At 38.4% G+C, this 21,755-nt stretch overlaps 1 protein-coding gene across 1 annotated transcript in view; it reads left to right on the forward strand.

Moving 5' to 3' along the window:
- The window catches only part of top2b (DNA topoisomerase II beta), a 28,728-nt gene extending 13,911 nt beyond the window's left edge, over window positions 1-14,817 (forward strand). Inside the window, exons 13-36 of the mRNA XM_049602844.1 lie at window positions 1,555-1,680; window positions 1,768-1,878; window positions 1,967-2,072; window positions 2,182-2,291; window positions 2,811-2,903; window positions 3,572-3,686; window positions 3,848-3,969; window positions 4,149-4,297; window positions 4,460-4,691; window positions 5,260-5,394; window positions 5,550-5,750; window positions 5,899-6,094; window positions 6,178-6,269; window positions 6,575-6,730; window positions 7,014-7,097; window positions 8,670-8,864; window positions 8,943-9,075; window positions 9,490-9,648; window positions 10,869-11,091; window positions 11,368-11,450; window positions 13,483-13,578; window positions 13,787-13,918; window positions 14,013-14,095; window positions 14,360-14,817. Of these exons, the coding sequence (XP_049458801.1) occupies window positions 1,555-1,680; window positions 1,768-1,878; window positions 1,967-2,072; window positions 2,182-2,291; window positions 2,811-2,903; window positions 3,572-3,686; window positions 3,848-3,969; window positions 4,149-4,297; window positions 4,460-4,691; window positions 5,260-5,394; window positions 5,550-5,750; window positions 5,899-6,094; window positions 6,178-6,269; window positions 6,575-6,730; window positions 7,014-7,097; window positions 8,670-8,864; window positions 8,943-9,075; window positions 9,490-9,648; window positions 10,869-11,091; window positions 11,368-11,450; window positions 13,483-13,578; window positions 13,787-13,918; window positions 14,013-14,095; window positions 14,360-14,524 (3,297 nt within the window). The 3' untranslated portion in view covers window positions 14,525-14,817. The remainder of the gene's footprint in view (window positions 1-1,554; window positions 1,681-1,767; window positions 1,879-1,966; window positions 2,073-2,181; window positions 2,292-2,810; window positions 2,904-3,571; window positions 3,687-3,847; window positions 3,970-4,148; window positions 4,298-4,459; window positions 4,692-5,259; window positions 5,395-5,549; window positions 5,751-5,898; window positions 6,095-6,177; window positions 6,270-6,574; window positions 6,731-7,013; window positions 7,098-8,669; window positions 8,865-8,942; window positions 9,076-9,489; window positions 9,649-10,868; window positions 11,092-11,367; window positions 11,451-13,482; window positions 13,579-13,786; window positions 13,919-14,012; window positions 14,096-14,359) is intronic.
- Window positions 14,818-21,755: the final 6,938 nt, after the last annotated feature.

Consider the following 21,755-nt stretch of genomic DNA (forward strand, 5'->3'; position numbering starts at 1 on the left):
ACCTTCCATGACTCAGTCGACCAAAACATAGTTAAATATTTATTGGAAGTTTGAGGGTGCAGAGAACAAAGCAGAATTTTCGTCTTGGAGACTTTCTATAAGGACTGAATGGTTGAAGAACAGAACCTGACACAACACAACGCAGGAAAGGAAAGCAAGAAAGACAGAAAGTCTTTGAAGATGGGCTGAAGGTGTTGTGAAGGGCAATCCTTTCTCTGCTCTTCATTAGATCCTTAATATCAGTATACTGTTTGATACCATCCAGTGGCACTCACAAAGCCAACATGGGCATCCTATTGCTCTGGCTCCTGTCAAATATTTACTGTCCTATGAGCACAGGTTTGGTGTTCTGACTCATCAAAAATTTCTAGTTGGAGCCGCGCCTCGTTTTCAAACTGTATGGTTTGACTAAAATGAACAATGACAGCAATATAGTTCACGATGAGCAGCGCTAAAATCAACCTGCGTAGTTGTCCCTCCATTGTGACATTAGAAAGTGTCACATTTATCTTGCAAGTGTACTCTTCTTCAACATTTGCTTTACTTCCTGGATTTTTCCCACATGGAAATTCTGACCAATCAAGAGCAGCTTTCTCACACAAGGCATTTGATCTGGTCCGCTTGTTAATGCTGCCGTGAGAAAACGAACCAACCCTAAGCAATTATACAACTTTGTAATAAAATGAGTCCCTGATTCAGACCAAAGCAAGACAACTCTAGGTGTGAAAGCACCCTTACATTGCAGCTATGCAAGTGCACTCTGGAACTATAAGACAGACGTGGATATGTCCTGTAAACATCACTAATGTGAGCTGTGTCTTTTGATGCTTAGTCCAACTTCCCATTCTGCCGCGGCTCTTTTTTTTTTTTGTTGCATTGTTTTTTCCTTTTTGTTGGCTCTGACTGTTAACCAGTCCTGCTTCAGTTAGCAAACAAGGCACGGGAACTTTACTTGTGTCCTGAGTAGCTGCAGTTTTTAGACAGAGACAAACTGAAACCTACACTCACTGTACATTTACTATCACTTGACAATTCTGTTCCTTTAGCGCACATCCACCATCATTCTCTCTCTCTACCACACACTTGCTACGTACTGCACACCAAGCACAGAGCTACTCATCACAGGAGCTTCCCTCCTCTTATAGCGTGACGCTGACCTGCCAGAACATCCTGTAATTAGTTTGAATGTCCAAAACCATCCAACTAGTTTGATCTGAACCAAGACCCCCCTGTTTATTGGACCAAGGTTCAGCTCTTTGTTCCGGACTGTGTTCAAAGGAAGATTAGACACCTTTAAGTTGGGTTCAGATCAAATTGAAAAATCTGGACCCGGTAGGAGGGGAAGGGCCCCTAGTCTGTGCCAGTTCCTGTGCTGGAGGCATCTGCCAAGGTATTGATATGAGTCAATATTCTTCTGGTTTTGTCAAATCAGAGCTCTGAAAGCAGTGGGAACAATCAGTTTTAATGAGTTGATCAAAACTGGTATAAAGTTATAGCTCAGTGTAACTCCATCAGTATCTTTCATGTGATGTTACCTTTTCTTTCTGCCAACAGATCATGGAAAATGCTGAGATTAACAACATCATCAAAATCGTTGGCCTCCAGTACAAGAAGAGCTACGACGACGCAGAGTCACTGAGGACCCTACGCTACGGCCGGATCATGATCATGACTGATCAGGTGATCTGCCTCATGGAGACTCACACAGCTTTAGTATAATTTATAGTCACTGAACTAGTAGTTCTAACATTTCTTGTCTTGTCCCAGGATCAAGATGGCTCCCACATCAAAGGTCTGCTTATCAACTTCTTCCACCACAACTGGCCATCCCTACTGAAACACACATTCCTGGAGGAGTTTATCACACCCATTGTCAAAGTAAGAGAGACACGAACTCAAACATACTGTACAGTAACATCTCAGCGCACCTGATAACAAGCAGTACTAAGATGCGTGTTGTCCGCAGGTGACCAAGAACAAGCAGGAGCTGGCCTTCTACAGCATTCCCGAGTTTGATGAGTGGAAGAAACAGACGGAGAATTATAAAACCTGGCATATAAAGTACTACAAAGGTTTGATGCTTTTGAGTATTTGAATATAACAATATCAATTTTGCAACTGAACATTTTTAGAAATTCTAAATTTCTAAAAAGATAATACATTTTTTTATTTGTGTTCCAGGTTTGGGTACAAGTACAAGCAAAGAGGCAAAGGAATACTTTGCTGACATGGAGAAGCATCGCATCACATTCAGATACAGCGGTGCGGAGGATGACGCCGCCATTACTCTGGTGAGTTTAATACTGTATGCTTTTCTATGGGAGTCGAATTGTGAAAAATACCTTCCAATATAATGCAAAAATACCCACCATTAAGTGCAGTAAAAGCCAGTATTGAGAAGAACTGATTCAGCTCCTCTCTGACAGTATTAGTGGGGTTGTAAATCACTGGTTTCATCACGATACAATATTATATGGATTATTTAGACAGCGATTTGATATATACCGATATTACAAAGTCTGCCACGATATGATTTTGATTCGATGCAATTAAGGGGTCTTGATTAGGCACTAGATACTTTACCTTTTCAACAAAAATGATTGCGTTTGATTTAACAGAAAAGGTTCTCCAATTATAAATATTGTCAGAACGCGTGAGCACGGGAACTATGCTCTAATAAAATACAGTCTAAACGTGTCAAACGTTGTTTGTATCAGCAAGTGCTCTGTGCTTTAAACACAACATGGTCCACACCCAAAAAACCTTAAACATGTGATAAATGGAGGCTGACCTGCTGTTTTTTATTTTAGGCCTTCAGTAAGAAGAAGACCGACGACAGGAAGGAGTGGCTGACAAATTTCATGGAGGACAGACGCCAGAGGAGGATGCACGGCCTGCCAGAGGTTTGTGGCTTTGGAGTCGTGTCAGGCAGTGATGGGGGAAAGGAAGTCAAGATGTGTGTGTGTGTGTGTGTGTGTGTGTGTGTGTGTGTGTGTGTGTGTGTGTGTGTGTGTGTGTGTGTGTGTTGCTTCCACTGTGGGAATTCTTTGGACCAAACTCAGCCAACTCTGTGATTGGATATATTCAGATTTTTTTTCCCCAGATATCTGTAGGTCTGTTTACACCTGGTAATAACATGCTTTTGGTGATCCGAACACAAGCGGACAGTCGACTCACATGACCGTCAATACCCGTGTCTGTCATGCATCTCTGGCTGACCATTTGTGCTCAGATTTTCTATACTGCCTACGTCACTTAAGCTATTATGTCAAAGAGCCCTGTGCCCACCCTGGCTAGCTGCTTACTAATCACTGTAGCGGTTGTGTCTTTACAGCTTAAGATATCACTGTCAGGAGAATTTAATGTCTCCTATATGACAAAACGACAGAATCCACTTGTGATTGGATCACCCAAGACGCATGTTAATACCATGTATAAACGGGGCCAGTTTGAATTGATGGTAAAACTTTCAGAAGGCCTGTTTTCGTACTCAAACTAATCTCAAACCACTCTGATGAAACCACTGATTAAAGTTTGTGCATTAACTGTTATTTTAATCATGTTCTCTCAGCAATACCTGTATGGAAATCAGGCCAGGCACCTCTCCTACAACGACTTCATCAACAAAGAGCTGATTCTGTTCTCCAACTCTGACAATGAGAGATCCATTCCATCCCTGGTTGATGGTTTGTATATTCACCCTCATTTCTAAGTGTTTGCTGTGCTGCTTTTCTGTCAGAGTATTTCCAACATAAAAGGTCATTCCTATATTTAAAACCATTACCATATGTTCTTTATTTGGAAGAATGGTGATGTATTAATGATGGGATGTGTGTGTTGTTTCCAGGATTAAAGCCCGGCCAGAGGAAGGTTCTGTTCACCTGCTTGAAGAGGAACGACAAGAGGGAAGTGAAGGTAGCACAGCTGGCCGGCTCAGTGGCAGAGATGTCTGCCTACCATCATGGAGAGGTACAGTCAACTCAGTGTTTTCCAGACATGTGACACAGTGTACTGAGAGTCATTATAACAGTGGGGAAGATGAGTAGTGAGTGAGTAGATGAGTAGAGCTCATGTCTAGACATATTACTGTAGAGATTCTCATTTCTATTCACTATTACTGATCACTAATTTCCCATTTGTCCCTTTAGCAAGCTCTCATGATGACCATCGTGAACTTGGCCCAGAACTTTGTGGGCAGTAACAATGTGAACATCCTGCAGCCGCTGGGTCAGTTTGGTACTCGCATCAATGGAGGCAAAGATGCTGCCAGCCCTCGTTACATCTTCACCATGCTCAGGTAAAGCAACAATGAACGCAGCAGTTGGATTTCTTTATGCTAGATGATGATACCAGTATTCATCTTTAAATTTGACTTCTTCTTGATGACTTTTTTTACTGTATGTTTTTTTTGTCTGGAACCTTTTATATAAACTCTTAACGGTGGTCTCGATTCCCACAGTCCGCTTGCGAAGCTCTTGTTCCCAGCGGGGGATTCCAACCTGCTCAAGTTCCTGTACGATGACAACCAGAAGGTGGAGCCTGAGTGGTACATCCCCATCATTCCAATGGTGCTAGTGAACGGCGCTGAGGGCATCGGAACAGGCTGGGCGTGTAAGATCCCCAACTACGACCCCCGAGAGATCGTCAACAACATCAACCGCATGCTCAACCACCAGGACCCCCTGCCAATGGTAAACAGTCTGAGTCTTACACATCAAACTGAGGTGGATTTTATCATTTTCTCTGGTTGTGTACATGATTTCTGTGTGTTAATGTAATGGCATGTTTGTCAGGAATGTTTTAGCTGTGTTACTGGATTGATAGAAACCTTGAGTGCCAATTAGGAGATAGTTTAAGTGACATAACGAGACGAGGAAACCTTTACCACAAGCTCACAGAGCCATCAGTCAGTCAGTCAATAAAGCAGCCAACACTGGAGGTTGTTTACAGCCACAGAAGTATAATGGAGTGACGTCAGATTTTAGATCATTTGGGCTGTAAAACTGATACAATAAATCTGAATATTTCACTTCTGTGCTCCTTCAAAGAAAAGTTATAAAGGATTTGGAGTGTGAATGTAGCCCTGACCAGATTTTCTTGGCTGATAAGCATGTCGGCAGTTCACAGATCAGCTCTACTTCCCAGATTCCTCATGGATCTTCATAGCATGTTGCTTGTAGTTTGTACGCAGGCAGGAGAAAGATGGAAAATGAGACCATTCTCTCAGTGTCTCCCTGTGTAATGTCTGTCCCCAAACAGCTTCCCAGCTACAAAAACTTCAAAGGGGTGATTCATGAGCTTGGTCAGAACCAGTACCTTGTCAGTGGAGAGGTGTCGGTCATTGACAGAAACACCATTGAGATCACAGAGCTTCCTGTTCGGACATGGACTCAGGTACAACTCTGCTTCTTTTCTCAAGGATGTCTTATACTGGATTTTTTTCCATTTAAGATGGAAGCTAACTGACCTCCATATATAGAGCTTGAATATGTCATGATAGTAATAGGATAACAGTCAGATGTTAACTATTTATTTCCTGTGTTGTGCAGGCATATAAGGAGTCTGTGCTGGAGCCCATGCTGCAGGGCACCGACAAAACACCAGCTCTCATTACCGACTATAAGGAATACCACACAGATACCACCGTCAAGTTTGTGGTGCGCATGTCTGAGGAGAAACTTGCCCAAGCTGAAACAGCTGGCCTTCACAAAGTCTTCAAGCTGCAGTCCAGCCTTACCTGCAACTCCATGGTAAACTGTGATTTCAGTTTGACCTTAAATGAAATATAAATAATGGAAGGTGTTTACCCATACGGATGGCTTGGCCTCCCTTGTTTGTGTATTTGCTGTATCGTCCATGTTGTGTCACGAACTGATTTTGAAACCACTTCATCCCCAGGTGCTGTTTGACCACATGGGCTGTCTGAAGCGGTACGATTCAGTTCAAGACATCCTCAGGGAGTTCTTTGAGCTCCGCCTGCATTACTACAAACTGAGGAAGGACTGGTTACTGGGCAGCCTGGGAGCTGAAGCCGCCAAACTGTCCAACCAGGCCCGCTTTGTACTGGAGAAGATCGAAGGAAAAATTTCCATCGGTAGGAATGCTGAAAGTCAGATCAGATCTTATGTAACAGTGAGAGGTCGAATATGTTCTTACCCACATTTTTTATCCTAACAGAGAACAAAACCAAGCGTGAACTGATCCGCATGCTCGTCCAGAAAGGCTTCGAGTCGGATCCAGTGGCTGCCTGGGCTAAGGCTCAGGAGAAGGTACTGTTACAGCGGCTTTAACGATACATCTACAAGTACAAATTCAGTAACATGACCTAAAGTAAAATACATGAATGAGCAATATAAATGATTACGCACTGCAGTAAAATAAGTTAGTTGTAGGTTTTTAGCAGTCGTTGCTGTAACTGTGAACAAACACAAGAGGGAGCCGCCCTTGCATCACTTCCTAGGACTGTACATTATTTCACGTCCCTAAACACACATTAATCATGACAGCAGGTGGAGGAAGCAGCATGATTTGGGTTCTGTTGTTTGATAAGATGGTTATTGTTTTTGTCCCACAGGCCCAGGAGGAAGATTACAACGACGCAAACGATAGCGACAGCTCTGTGGACTCCGGCTCCACGTCTGGGCCGAACTTCAACTACATTCTCAACATGCCCCTGTGGTGCTTGACTAAAGAGAAGGTGGACGAGCTTCTCAAACAGAGGGACCACAAGGTATTATTAATCACTGTTCACGTGCTTATTTTCATCTCACTAGGCTTTCATCATCACTCTGTGGTTGATTGTGATCCAGGGGTTTTATTACAGAAACTTCCTAAGTCTGAAATACAAAAACATGTTTCCCAACTGCATTAGGAAAAAAATCTGTCTTATTTCAGGATGGGAATTAACAGAACTGTCTCAACTTGGGGATTTTCTTCAAAACTTGAGCTAGGACAAGCAGTTAGGATATTTTTCTGTAATGAGGTTAACAAAGTAAATTTGTGCTAACTTACAGAGATCAGAGCTGAACGATCTCCAGAGGAAATCTTCAGAGGATCTGTGGAAGGAGGACTTGTCGGTGTTCATCGAGGAGCTGGATGTAAGTTTTGCTTTTTATCTCAGCACACAACACTCGTTCAGCTGTGAGTCTAGTTGAAGTTGATGTGAAGTGGGTGATAACTGATTTTTGGTCGGATTTATAAAGTAAATTGAAATTTAGTATAATGTAAATTTTCACACTACTGCCTCCAGCATACGACAAGAGTCATATCCCACTTGCCGTTCTCTACTCTAACACAGTATTGTTTGCAGTCGCTTCTACTTTGCTGTTTTCATTTCGATTTTTCTCAATATATCTTTAGAGGAAGAGCATGATATTTTTGGAAATACGCTTATTTGCCTTCTATATCAACACCACCCTCGTAAGCACTCTTATTATTTGTTAAATGTGAAACTACAACCTACAGGCGGTTAGTGTAGCTTCACAAATGGACAGGAAGTAGGGAAATAAAGAATGAGCCTGGCTCTGTCCAGAGGAAACAAAATCCACCTACCAGAACCTCTAAAGCTCTTAAATTAACACGTCATATCTGGTTTGTTTAATCCATACAAAAAGTATAAAAACGCCTCAGATAAATACATGTTGGACAGAACCAGGAGAGCTAAGCTGTCTGGCTGCAGGTTGTAGCTTTATATTTAACAGACAGACACGACACTGGGTTCAATCTCCTCATTAAACTTTCACCAGAAAGCAAATAAGGATTTTTCTCAAGATGTTGAATTACTCATTTAAGCTGCTGTCAGTGAAACACAACACTTAGTGCACATAATCTCTCCCGCTCCTAGAAGACATAACTTGGAATGTGTTCAGGAGGTGCTGAGTGTCAGACAGCACGCAGAGAAAAGTAGAAATTATTGGAATAAATTACTGAATTAAAACAGTGTTTTTGTTTATAAGAAGCTGAGATCAGGGGAGAAAGACGGGACTCTGTTATACTAACAAGATTAGAGTGAATTCCTGATCACACAGGATGTGTTTTAGCAGCTGGAGGCGCCTTTTTGTAATTGATTTTAATGAGAATGAAGCTTTTTGCTCGCTGTTTTTGAGTTGCGACACACCTTGCGTTTGTGCGCTTAAGCTCCTGGCGTTTTTGCCGGAGCGCTCTGAACGCCTCAAGCTGAAAGAACTCAGGACAGAAAACGTGTCATGTCATCTCCGCCTTTCCCCCATTGTCCAGTCGGATGATTCGAGAGAGAGGCCTTCTGTGGTGGTCATGACAATAAGTTTACAGTTGGTAGACAATAGAGGAGAACCTGGTGGTAGTGGTTGCTGGATACCCAGAGCTATACGGCCCAATGATAGACAGCAGGTTGTCAAACTGCCCCTGAGTCATCCCATGTGCCTGGTGACAGCCATCATGGAGGCGAAGCTCCTGGACCAACTGGTGGTACTCCCTGTGATCCACCCTCTTTTTAGGGTCTCGTTCCCACACAGATCTCAGTTTCCTTGCACTTAACAAACTATTGACTGATAGCCTCTCTTTTTACTTGGCCTTTATTTGTTCGTGATGGCCACTCTGCTATTTTTGTAATACTGCCATTTATTTGATGATTTCCTGTATCTAAAGTAAAAAGTTACGCAATTTAAGAAATGCTTTGTTTGGTCTATCAGAAAGTGGAGGCTCAGGAGCGAGAGGAGCAGAGTTCAGGAAAGGCCATCAAACTGGTGAAGGGGAAAGTGGGCAAACCTAAAGTGAAGAAGATGAACCTGGAGGAGACCATGCCCTCACCATTTGGCCGCAGGGTGGAGCCTCCGACTCAGGCGATCAGATCTGACGCAGCCAAGAAACTGACCAAAAAGAAGAAGGTAATAACTGCCGATGTAATGCCAAAAAGAAATGTTTCCTTGAATCCAGGATTGATACAGGTTTTGTTTTTCTCCCAGAGCGACATTGATCCAGCGGTGAAGTTGGAGTTTGATGAAGATGGTTTGGGCGGCGAGGGAGCACCGGCAACAGGAGAAAACTCTGTGGCTAAACCGAAGGCTCCACGTGTCAAGAGAGAAAAGAAAGAGCCTGGTCAGTACTAACCTGAAAACTGCAATTTCATCAAACATGTAAAAGTAATTTCTTTTAGTTTTTAACAACAACTGCATCACTGTTTTTCCAATGTAATAGTGTGACTTTTTGGAGCTCTCTGAAGATGGAGGAGGAGGAGGGTTGTAAGAAATGATGAAATTGCTGTATCAGTAGATAAATGATTGATCAGCACATTTGTCGGCTACCACTATCCAGAGATGATACAGCGTTCTTTCTCCTCGATACACTGTGTTGGACTGGTTTGAAAGAAGCCATTACCCCAGGCCTCTGTGATGCTTTGCAGTGCAGAGAGAAAACTATAGTCCATTATTTAACAACCAGCAGCTCCTTGGTCATAAGTGAGAATCCTGACCATCAACAAACAGTCTGGTAATCTTGTTTACTGTGTTGCAGGAGCTCCCAGAGTGAGGAAACCTCCAGGACCCAAAGGTACCCCTGCGAAGAAGGTGAAGAAGAGAAACCCCTGGTCTGAGGATGATTCCAAGTCAGACAGTGACGTGGAGAACAGTAAACCTGTCATCCCAAGAGAGACCAAGTCCCAGAGGGCATCAGGTAGAGTTGGGCCCTCAGTTGAATATTCACTGTCATCTCTAGCACCACCATCTCACCATTTATGGCAGCTACAGTATCTCACACACACACATTAAACACACATTAAACACGGCTCAATAGAGACAATTTCAAACACAAGTACACAAATCAGCTTCACTATAACTCGCAGCATTCACAGACAAACACTTATATTTATCTGGACACATTTTCCCCACAAATACAACATGCTAATGTTTTTAGCATAAGCCTATGGCATTTTACATTGTATAAATTAGCCTAGCAGCTAGCGGACTTTTCCTCTACTCATATAAAACCAGGAACAACAGCAACATTTTACATATTTAACGGTACATAATTTTCATCCATTACAACTCATAAGGTTCGCCGACAAAACAACTGTCTAATACTAAACACGTTTTCCAAACAAATATAACAAGCTAACATTATTAGCACAAGCCTATGGCATTTTACCTTGTATAAATTAGCCTAGCAACGAGCGGAGATTTCCTCTGCTCATATAAAGCCAAGATAAATCCCGAAGTATAAATCTCTGAAGGATAAATCACACACAAGACTTAGGTCTGACGGGAGGTCTGTGTCGCTGTGACGTCTAGTTACATTTCTGGGGAGGTGCATGTAAGGCTATGGCGTAGGTTGCGGTGTAGGCTCCATGTCAACGCAGAGCCTACTGTAGCTACAGTGTCAATTCAACACAGAAGTATGAATTTATATATAAATTAAATCTTTATTACTGTTCTGGTATCATGTGAAACTAGACAACATAGGGAACCCCTTGGTACCAGCCATTTCATCCTAGCCTGTGGCGAATTGATCTAAAAAACACTGGAAAGATAGGCTAAAATTTGGCCGGGGTAAAACTGGCATGGCCCTTTCCTTAGGGCTCCCTTTACCTAATATTGATGTGCTTGTAAAGTCTAAGGAGTGTGAGATTTCAGGATTATGTACAATGTTGTTATGTTATGACCCACCGTCAGGATCAGGGAGCTGGTTACAGAGTAACTGCTACCATTTTATTTAAATCCACGTCATGCGGCCTGCGGCCAAAAATAACTTGTGAACTGGGTCCACATTTCGTCAGTTTGATTAGCCTCTGTCAGCTTCAAGCCTCTGAGGGTGCAGTCTGATGCAACGCGAATAATTATTGTACAAGGCACCAGGATCCACAGCAGTAATGATGTGACACTCTGCTCGTCTCTCAGCTTCCAAGCCAAAATACACCTTCGACTTCTCGGAGGAGGAGGACGACGAGGAGGCAGCGGACGAAGAGGAGAACGGTGACGATTATGTGCCTTCTTCTCCAGTGAGGTCGTTTAAGGACGACTTCCCGTCCTCTGACACCAAGGAGCACTTCAATGACCATAACGATGACGAAGATGACGACGATAACGAAGACTCCTACCCTGCCCCCAAACAAAAGACCACGTAAGATTGAAACAACATTCAGGAGCTCATCTGAACGTGTTGAAATAAAAAGATTGTAGGAATGTTGTGTGTCTGCTCTGGGTCTAACCTGCTTATCATGTGTCCATAATGTCTCACACCTTCAAATCTAACACGGGACCTTTGTTCGAGTCTGTCCCATCACTCCCCTACTCATTTCCTGTCTTCCTCCTCTACTGTTCATTATCCAATAAAGGCAAAAGGCCCCAAAATATATGTAAAACAAATACTGAATAAACTGTTTCTGCTTCTCTGAAGGTCTGCGTCTGTAGCTAAGAAGACAGAGACAACCAGCATCTTCTCGTCCAAGTCGGCCTTCTCTGAAAAAAGTAATGACAGTGGTGAGTAAGAGCTCAGTGTCAGTGTGTCGTCACACGCATCTGCAGTATCTTTCTAAAGCCCAGTTCACACCAAAGGTTCGCAAGAAGATGAGTTTTCAGGTACAAGTAACAACCGTAAGAGTACCTTGTTTTACATACAACCAGCAGCAGAGACCCACCGTCTGACACGTGTATCAGTCATCCGACACAACACAAGGAGGGAGACTTGTATACGTGTCAGCAGCCGAGTGAGCCTGTGTCCATCTCTTTTACATCCAGACGGAGGGCTGTTGCCAGAAAATGCCACGGCAAGCAAACACACCATCTGCTGACAGGTTTTAACTGGCTTGATCAGATGACTTTGCCACAAGGCGATTGGCTGATGAAAGAGGTGACGTACCATACGGTCTAAATCGCAGGCGACACCATCAGCCGGCTTGAGTCGAACTGAGACGGGCCAGTCCACCCCGCTGCAACATTTTAAAATGGTTCCGTCTCGTCACAAATCTTTGGTCTCAACTGGGCTTAAAATGAACTGCAATGGAACGGTTTGGTGATGTGTTGGTGTTTTGTTTCCAATGATAAAAATTTGACAACCATCAGATTTTTCTACACAGTTTAGGGCAGCAGCAAACATCTACTTTCAGTCTTGTTGATTTGTGACATGAGTCAAGGCCCAAACACACTGAAAGCGATAATTAACGTGCCTCATTTGACACACACGCCAGTTGATGCTCCTCCAGATTTAAAATGCCAACTTCACAGGACCAGCTGTGTTTTGGGAAAAGGTTGCTTTTTGTGAAGGACCAGCCATCACAATTCATCTTATATTTTTATTTCCAGGCGAACGAGAGCCTCATGAAGCACAGCTGAACTAAACTATGTTAATGATTTGCTGTTGTTACGTTTTATGACCAGCAGGTGTCAGTAAACGCTCTAAACATAAATAGATGATACAGGTTGGGTCTGTTGTGCAAACATGATTACTAAGGTTTTAAGTTTTTAATTTTAGAATCTGACATGAGACAACGCAGCAGTAAATATCTATAGTAGTTGCTGGCAGTGTTTTAAATTTAGGGTTGCAAAAAATACAGCTGTATTGTTCATAAAGATTTGAGCTAAGCAAATGGAGCTAATGTCAGCTGTTGCCCAAAACTGATGTGCATCTTGCTGCACATCTGTCTCTCCGTCCCTCGTCTCTGCTTCACTGGGTCCACATTTGATGCTCCAAAATCAAAATAAAGGCGGAGTAGAGGTACAAAAAAGTTTGACACGCCTCAAAATGGTTTCGGTGCATTTTTGACCATTTAAAACAATAGGTGTACTTACGCCTGCATCAGATGCTTTCAGTTTGTTTGGACCTTAATAGTTTGTAAAATGCCAGAAAACGATGAAAAACATTAACCACAGTTTAACCCTAAACTATTAAGTTTACTGTCATATAGGAAACAAAACAAGAGACAAAAGAGACTTTTATCAATTTCAACCAATAAAATCAATGACCTTTTAGTGCCAGTCAGTTAATCCAACAGTTGTTGCTTTTCTAATGAAGGGTTACCAAGCTCTCTCTTTTAACATCTATAGTTTTATCAGGCCGTTGTAGACAACACTGAAGATCAATGAGCAGAAGTGATTTGTGTCAGTGTTGGATTTACAGGACTTTTGCATCACTGTGATGAGGCACCTTGATTTCTCAGATATTTAATTTCTAGCTCAGCTGAAAACACATGTTCTCATCTCTGGTTGTTTTGTCCATAAAGGCTCCAAAAGTAAACTGCCAACACTTGCATTTGCTTTTCTCTTTCTTTGAACTGAACACTACCGACATTTCTGATCTAGTTCTGCTGGATCTGGACAAGTTCAACAAATTTCATAAAAGCTGAGGACAAGCCAAGTATGTACGTTCTAGACATAATATAACAGAGAAAAGGTGCAGGAAGGCAAATTCGTATGATGCTCTACAGAAGGTCAACTCAGTCAGAAATGTGAACATGCAGGAGTGATGTGTGCAGAAAGTGCAGCAGCTGAGCGTTGGTCTGTGTTTGTCTCGTAGATGGGTCCAAGTCCGACAGTGACGACGACAGGGGCCCCGTGTTCTCCACTTACTCCAGCAGCTCTGCATTTGACAAACTGTCGCCAGCAAAGAAAGGTAATGACTCACTGTGTCCAACAGAGGGAGTGCTAATGCAGCACCGTAGCTGACAGCGTAACAGAAGGGAGAGGATGATTTTTAAAAGCTAATAACGATGCCTAAAATGGAACTTAATGGAGTTTAATATGTATTTAATAAGGACTTTGCAATGGACAAAATGAAGGTGCCCATGTGTTAACAACTTGTGATGTCCTGTGATCTACAGCAGCTAAGAAACCCTCTGATGCAGCTCCCAAACCTAAGAAGCCACCAGCACCAAAAGCAAAGAAGCCAGATAAATCCATCTGGGACTCTGACTCTGACACTGGGTCCAAGAAGCCAGCACCAGCTCTTAAAGGTACAGCACGCATCCTATGTTTTCTCACAAACAAACCAATAATTGCTCATGGTGAATATTTTGGTCACTTTCTGTTCTGGTAAACTTTGTGCAGGTAAAGGCAGAGGGAGGAAGAGGAAGGCCTCCGGCTCTGAAGACGAGTACAGTCCAATGAAGAAAGCAAAACTTGTCGGCAGAGTGAGTATCGTCCTGTGTGCATTAGACACAGTGTTGGTGTTTGAGACCAAAAAAAGGGAACAATAATATTGTTAATTATTTATGATATGATAAAATAGACTTTGTCCCGAAGAAAATTTGTCTTGGATACATGTGGTACCTGCAGTTATAAGATACCAAAAAGGTTTATACATACAGTTCCTACATATACACAGTCCACACACTCAGTGCAGTAATAACCTAAATGGTTACTGTAATAAAGTGTTTTATTGTCCTCCTGTTCAGAAGCCTCAGAAACCCCCATCTGATGACGAGGATGATGACAGCAACAGCCTGAGTGCTCTGAGTGCTCCGTCCCGTGACCGGCCGGGCCGGGCCAAGAAAGAGGTGAAGTACTTTGACGAGTCAGACAACGGGGATGAAGACGACGATGACGACATGTTCGATTAAAGCAACACACTTCAACCACACTCTGCTTGTTTGGAAGTTCCTCTTCCTTCTGTGTTCCTACAGACTTTTGTACATTTCCTCTTTCATTTTATTTTCATTAATGGTGATGTTCAATGATTTTTAATGTGTAGGTGTTTTACACTTTTTATTATACATATACAGGTTTCTTTTTTTAATGCTCATTGAAATGTTCCGTATTTGTCCGAAGCGGCTTTTAGAAGTTTAGAACGCTGTGCTTTAGCACATTTTAATTGTTAAAATACTATGTAACTTTTTGAACATGAAGTTGAAAATAAACAATGAAATGTCCTTGGCTCTGCTGGGCTGATTCTTTCATGACTCAACAATATTACACATAAAAGGTGAAATTAATTTCACTCATACAAAACATATCACAGTAACAAGTGCTATCACACAAAATCATCGCTTATTTATAGTGATGTAGTTTCATCAGTGTCAGTCAGGGGGTTAATGTTAGTTTAGACTAATGACCGATAACTCCTCCCTAATCTCTGTAGTTTGGAGTGTGGTTTCACTCCTGTGTTCACACATTAGACTCTGTTTATTTATTGCTTTCAGTCGTATTGGAGATGTGTTAACTACTAATTCAAAGCTAATGTTTCCTGCTGTTGCTTATTCTCAAAAAATAGTCATACCACAGTATGTAAGGAAAAAATCATAGGATAGTATGTTGTCCGAAATCATGAAAAAGGTCATAGTATAGTATGTCATTATAAAACCATGAAATAAAGTCATAGTGTGGTGTGTCGTCAAAACCCATTACAAAAAGTCATAGCACAGTATGTCGTCAAAATCATGAAAAAAAAGTCATAGTATAGCATGTCATCAAAATTCATGAAAAAAGGCATGGTATAGTATGTCATCGAAAGTCCTGGAAAAAAGTCATAGTATAGTATGTCGTCCAAAATCGTGAAAAAAAAATTCATAGTGTAGTACGTCGTCCAAAATCATGAAAAAAAGTCATAGTATAGCATGTCATCAAAATTCATGAAAAAAGGCATGGTATAGTATGTCATCGAAAGTCCTGGAAAAAAGTCATAGTACAGTATGTCGTCCAAAATCATGAAAAAAGTCATAGTATACTACATCGTCCAAAATCATGAAAAAAAGTCATTGTATCGTATGTCGTCCAAAATCATGAAAAAAAGTCATAGTGTAGTATGTCATCAAAATTCATGAAAAAAGGCATGGTATAGTATGTCATCGAAAGTCCTGGAAAAAAGTCATAGTATAGTATGTCGTCCAAAATCGTGAAAAAAAAGTCATAGTATAGTATGTCATCGAAAGTCCTGGAAAAAAGTCATAGTATAGTATGTCGTCCAAAATCGTGAAAAAAAAGTCATAGTATAGTATGTCATCGAAAGTCCTGGAAAAAAGTCATAGTATAGTACGTCGTCCAAAATCATGAAAACAAGTCATAGTATAGTATGTCATCGAAAGTCCTGGAAAAAAGTCATAGTATAGCATGTCGTCCAAAATCATGAAAACAAGTCATAGTATAGTATGTCATCGAAAGTCCTGGAAAAAAGTCATAGTATAGTACGTCGTCCAAAATCATGAAAAAAAAAGTCATTGTATCGTATGTTGTCCAAAATCATGAAAAAAAAGTCATAGTGTAGTACGTCGTCCAAAATCATGAAAACAAGTCATTGTATAGTACGTCGTCCAAAATCATGAAAAAAAAGTCATAGTATAGTACGTCGTTCAAAATCATGAAAAAGTCATAGTATAGTATGTCATCCAAAATCATGAAAAAAAAGTCATAGTATAGTACGTCGTTCAAAATCATGAAAAAGTCATAGTATAGTATGTCGTCCAAAATCATGAAAAAGTCATAGTATAGTATGTCGTTCAAAATCATGAAAAAGTCATAGTATAGTATGTCGTCCAAAATCATGAAAAAAAGTCATAGTATAGTATGTCGTCCAAAATCATGAAAAAAGTCATAGTATAGTATGTCGTCCAAAATCATGAAAAAAGTCATAGTATACTACGTCGTCCAAAATCGTGAAAACAGTTATTGTATCGTATGTCGTCCAAAATCGTGAAAAAAAAGTCATAGTATAGTATGTCGTCCAAAATCATGAAAAAAAAGTCATAGTATAGTATGTCGTTCAAAATCATGAAAAAAAGTCATAGTATAGTATGTCGTCCAAAATCATGAAAAAAAGTCATAGTATAGTATGTCGTTCAAAATCATGAAAAAAAGTCATAGTATAGTATGTCGTTCAAAATTCATGAAAAAGGTCATTGTATCGTATGTTGTCCAAAATCATGAAAAAAGTCATAGTATAGTATGTCGTTCAAAATTCATGAAAAAGGTCATAGTATAGTATGTCGTTCAAAATTCATGAAAAAGGTCATAGTATAGTATGTCGTTCAAAATTCATGAAAAAGGTCATAGTATAGTACGTCGTTCAAAATCATGAAAAAGTCATAGTATAGTATGTCGTCCAAAATCATGAAAAAAAAGTCATAGTATAGTACGTCGTTCAAAATCATGAAAAAGTCATAGTATAGCATGTCGTTCAAAATCATGAAAAAAAAGTCATAGTATAGCATGTCGTTCAAAATCATGAAAAAGTCATAGTATAGTATGTCGTCCAAAATCATGAAAAAAAGTCATAGTATAGCATGTCGTCCAAAATCATGAAAAAAAGTCATAGTATAGTATGTCGTCCAAAATCATGAAAAAAAGTCATAGTATAGTATGTCGTTCAAAATCATGAAAAAAAGTCATAGTATAGTATGTCGTCCAAAATCATGAAAAAAAGTCATAGTATAGCATGTCGTTCAAAATCATGAAAAAAAGTCATAGTATAGCATGTCGTTCAAAATCATGAAAAAGTCATAGTATAGTATGTCATCAAAATCATGAAAAAGTCATAGTATAGCATGTCGTTCAAAATCATGAAAAAGTCATAGTATAGTATGTCGTCCAAAATCATGAAAAAAAGTCATAGTATAGTATGTCGTTCAAAATCATGAAAAAAAGTCATAGTATAGTATGTCGTTCAAAATCATGAAAAAAAGTCATAGTATAGCATGTCGTCCAAAATCATGAAAAAAAGTCATAGTATAGTACGTCGTTCAAAATCATGAAAAAGTCATAGTATAGTATGTCGTCCAAAATCATGAAAAAAAAGTCATAGTATAGTACGTCGTTCAAAATCATGAAAAAGTCATAGTATAGTATGTCGTCCAAAATCATGAAAAAAAGTCATAGTATAGCATGTCGTTCAAAATCATGAAAAAAAAGTCATAGTATAGCATGTCGTTCAAAATCATGAAAAAGTCATAGTATAGTATGTCATCAAAATCATGAAAAAGTCATAGTATAGTATGTCGTTCAAAATCATGAAAAAGTCATAGTATAGTATGTCGTTCAAAATCATGAAAAAGTCATAGTATAGTATGTCGTCCAAAATCATGAAAAAAAAGTCATAGTATAGTACGTCGTTCAAAATCATGAAAAAAAAGTCATAGTATAGTACGTCGTTCAAAATCATGAAAAAGTCATAGTATAGCATGTCGTTCAAAATCATGAAAAAAAAGTCATAGTATAGCATGTCGTTCAAAATCATGAAAAAGTCATAGTATAGTATGTCGTTCAAAATCATGAAAAAGTCATAGTATAGCATGTCGTTCAAAATCATGAAAAAAAAAGTCATAGTATAGTATGTCGTCCAAAATCATGAAAAAGTCATAGTATAGTATGTCGTTCAAAATCATGAAAAAAAGTCATAGTATAGTATGTCGTCCAAAATCATGAAAAAAAGTCATAGTATAGCATGTCGTTCAAAATCATGAAAAAAAGTCATAGTATAGCATGTCGTTCAAAATCATGAAAAAGTCATAGTATAGTATGTCATCAAAATCATGAAAAAGTCATAGTATAGTATGTCGTTCAAAATCATGAAAAAGTCATAGTATAGTATGTCATCAAAATCATGAAAAAGTCATAGTATAGTATGTCGTTCAAAATCATGAAAAAAAGTCATAGTATAGTACGTCGTTCAAAATCATGAAAAAGTCATAGTATAGTATGTCGTTCAAAATCATGAAAAAAAAGTCATAGTATAGTACGTCGTTCAAAATCATGAAAAAAAAGTCATAGTATAGTATGTCGTTCAAAATCATGAAAAAGTCATAGTATAGTATGTCGTTCAAAATCCTGAAAAAAAAGTCATAGTATAGTACGTCGTTCAAAATCATGAAAAAAAAAGTCATAGTATAGTATGTCGTCCAAAATCATGAAAAAAAAGTCATAGTATAGTACGTCGTTCAAAATCATGAAAAAAAAGTCATAGTATAGTACGTCGTTCAAAATCATGAAAAAGTCATAGTATAGCATGTCGTTCAAAATCATGAAAAAAAAAGTCATAGTATAGCATGTCGTTCAAAATCATGAAAAAAAAGTCATAGTATAGTATGTCGTTCAAAATCATGAAAAAGTCATAGTATAGCATGTCGTTCAAAATCATGAAAAAAAAAGTCATAGTATAGTATGTCGTCCAAAATCATGAAAAAGTCATAGTATAGTATGTCGTCCAAAATCATGAAAAAAAAGTTATAGTATAGCATGTCGTCCAAAATCATGAAAAAAAAGTCATAGTATAGTATGTCGTTCAAAATCATGAAAAAAAAGTCATTGTTTAGTACGTCGTCCAAAATCATGAAAAAAAGGTCATAGTATAGTATGTCGTTCAAAATCATGAAAAAAAGTCATTGTTTAGTACGTCGTCCAAAATCATGAAAAAAAAGTCATAGTATAGTATGTCGTTCAAAATCATTAAAAAAAAGTCATTGTTTAGTACGTCGTCCAAAATCATGAAAAAAAGGTCATAGTATAGTATGTCGTCCAAAATCATGAAAAAAAAGTTATAGTATAGCATGTCGTTCAAAATCATGAAAAAAAAGTCATAGTATAGTATGTCGTCCAAAATCATGAAAAAAAAGTCATTGTTTAGTACGTCGTCCAAAATCATGAAAAAAAGGTCATAGTATAGTATGTCGTTCAAAATCATGAAAAAAAGTCATAGTATAGCATGTCGTTCAAAATCATGAAAAAAAAGTCATAGTATAGTATGTCGTTCAAAATTCATGAAAAAGGTCATAGTATAGTATGTCGTTCAAAATTCATGAAAAAGGTCATAGTATAGCATGTCGTTCAAAATCTTGAAAAAAAGTCATAGTATAGTATGTCGTTCAAAATTCATGAAAAAGGTCATTGTTTAGTATGTCGTTCAAAATCATGAAAAAAAGTCATAGTATAGTATGTCGTCCAAAATCATGAAAAAAAGTCATAGTATAGCATGTCGTTCAAAATCATGAAAAAGTCATAGTATAGTATGTCATCAAAATCATGAAAAAGTCATAGTATAGTATGTCGTTCAAAATCATGAAAAAGTCATAGTATAGTATGTCATTCAAAATCATAAAAAAAGTCATAGTATAGTATGTTGTTCAAAATCATGAAAAAAAGTCATAGTATAGTACGTCGTTCAAAATCATGAAAAAGTCATAGTATAGTATGTCGTTCAAAATCATGAAAAAAAAGTCATAGTATAGTACGTCGTTCAAAATCATGAAAAAAAAAGTCATAGTATAGTATGTCGTTCAAAATCATGAAAAAGTCATAGTATAGTATGTCGTTCAAAATCCTGAAAAAAAAGTCATAGTATAGTACGTCGTTCAAAATCATGAAAAAAAAAGTCATAGTATAGTACGTCGTTCAAAATCATGAAAAAAAAGTCATAGTATAGTACGTCGTTCAAAATCATGAAAAAGTCATAGTATAGCATGTCGTTCAAAATCATGAAAAAAAGTCATAGTATAGCATGTCGTTCAAAATCATGAAAAAGTCATAGTATAGTATGTCGTTCAAAATCATGAAAAAGTCATAGTATAGCATGTCGTTCAAAATCATGAAAAAAAAAGTCATAGTATAGTATGTCGTCCAAAATCATGAAAAAGTCATAGTATAGTATGTCGTCGTCCAAAATCATGAAAAAAGTTATAGTATAGTATGTCGTCAATATCATGAAAAATGTCATAGTATAGCATGTAGTTCAAAATCATGAAAAAAGTCATAGTATAGTACGTCGTCCAAAATCATGAAAAAAAAGTCATTGTTTAGTACGTCGTCCAAAATCATGAAAAAAAAGTCATAGTATAGCATGTCGTTCAAAATCATGAAAAAAAGTCATAGTATAGTATGTCGTCCAAAATCATGAAAAAAGTCATAGTATAGTACGTCGTCCAAAATCATGAAAAAAAAGTCATTGTTTAGTACGTCGTCCAAAATCATGAAAAAAAAGTCATAGTATAGCATGTCGTCCAAAATCATGAAAAAAAAGTCATAGTATAGTATGTCGTTCAAAATCATGAAAAAAAGTCATAGTATAGTATGTCGTTCAAAATCATGAAAAAAAAGTCATTGTTTAGTACGTCGTCCAAAATCATGAAAAAAAGGTCATAGTATAGTATGTCGTTCAAAATCATGAAAAAAAGTCATAGTATAGTACGTCGTCCAAAATCATGAAAAAAAAAGTCATAGTATAGCATGTCGTCCAAAATCATGAAAAAGTCATAGTATAGTACGTCGTCCAAAATCATGAAAAAAAGTCATAGTATAGTACGTCGTCCAAAATCATGAAAAAAAAGTCATAGTATAGCATGTCGTCCAAAATCATGAAAAAGTCATAGTATAGTATGTCGTCCAAAATCATGAAAAAAAAGTTATAGTATAGCATGTCGTTCAAAATCATGAAAAAAAAAGTCATTGTTTAGTACGTCGTCCAAAATCATGAAAAAAAGGTCATAGTATAGTATGTCGTTCAAAATCATGAAAAAAAGTCATTGTTTAGTACGTCGTCCAAAATCATGAAAAAAAAGTCATAGTATAGTATGTCGTTCAAAATCATGAAAAAAAAGTCATTGTTTAGTACGTCGTCCAAAATCATGAAAAAAAGGTCATAGTATAGTATGTCGTCCAAAATCATGAAAAAAAAGTTATAGTATAGCATGTCGTTCAAAATCATGAAAAAAAGTCATAGTATAGTATGTCGTCTAAAATCATGAAAAAAAGTCATAGTATAGTATGTCGTCCAAAATCATGAAAAAAGTCATAGTATAGTATGTTGTCCGACATCATTAAAAAAAAAGTCATAGTATAGCATGTCGTTCAAAATCATGAAAAAAAGTCATA

The sequence above is a fragment of the Epinephelus fuscoguttatus genome, linkage group LG17 (genome assembly GCF_011397635.1).
Source record: "Epinephelus fuscoguttatus linkage group LG17, E.fuscoguttatus.final_Chr_v1".
In the NCBI taxonomy this organism is placed as follows: domain Eukaryota; kingdom Metazoa; phylum Chordata; class Actinopteri; order Perciformes; family Serranidae; genus Epinephelus; species Epinephelus fuscoguttatus.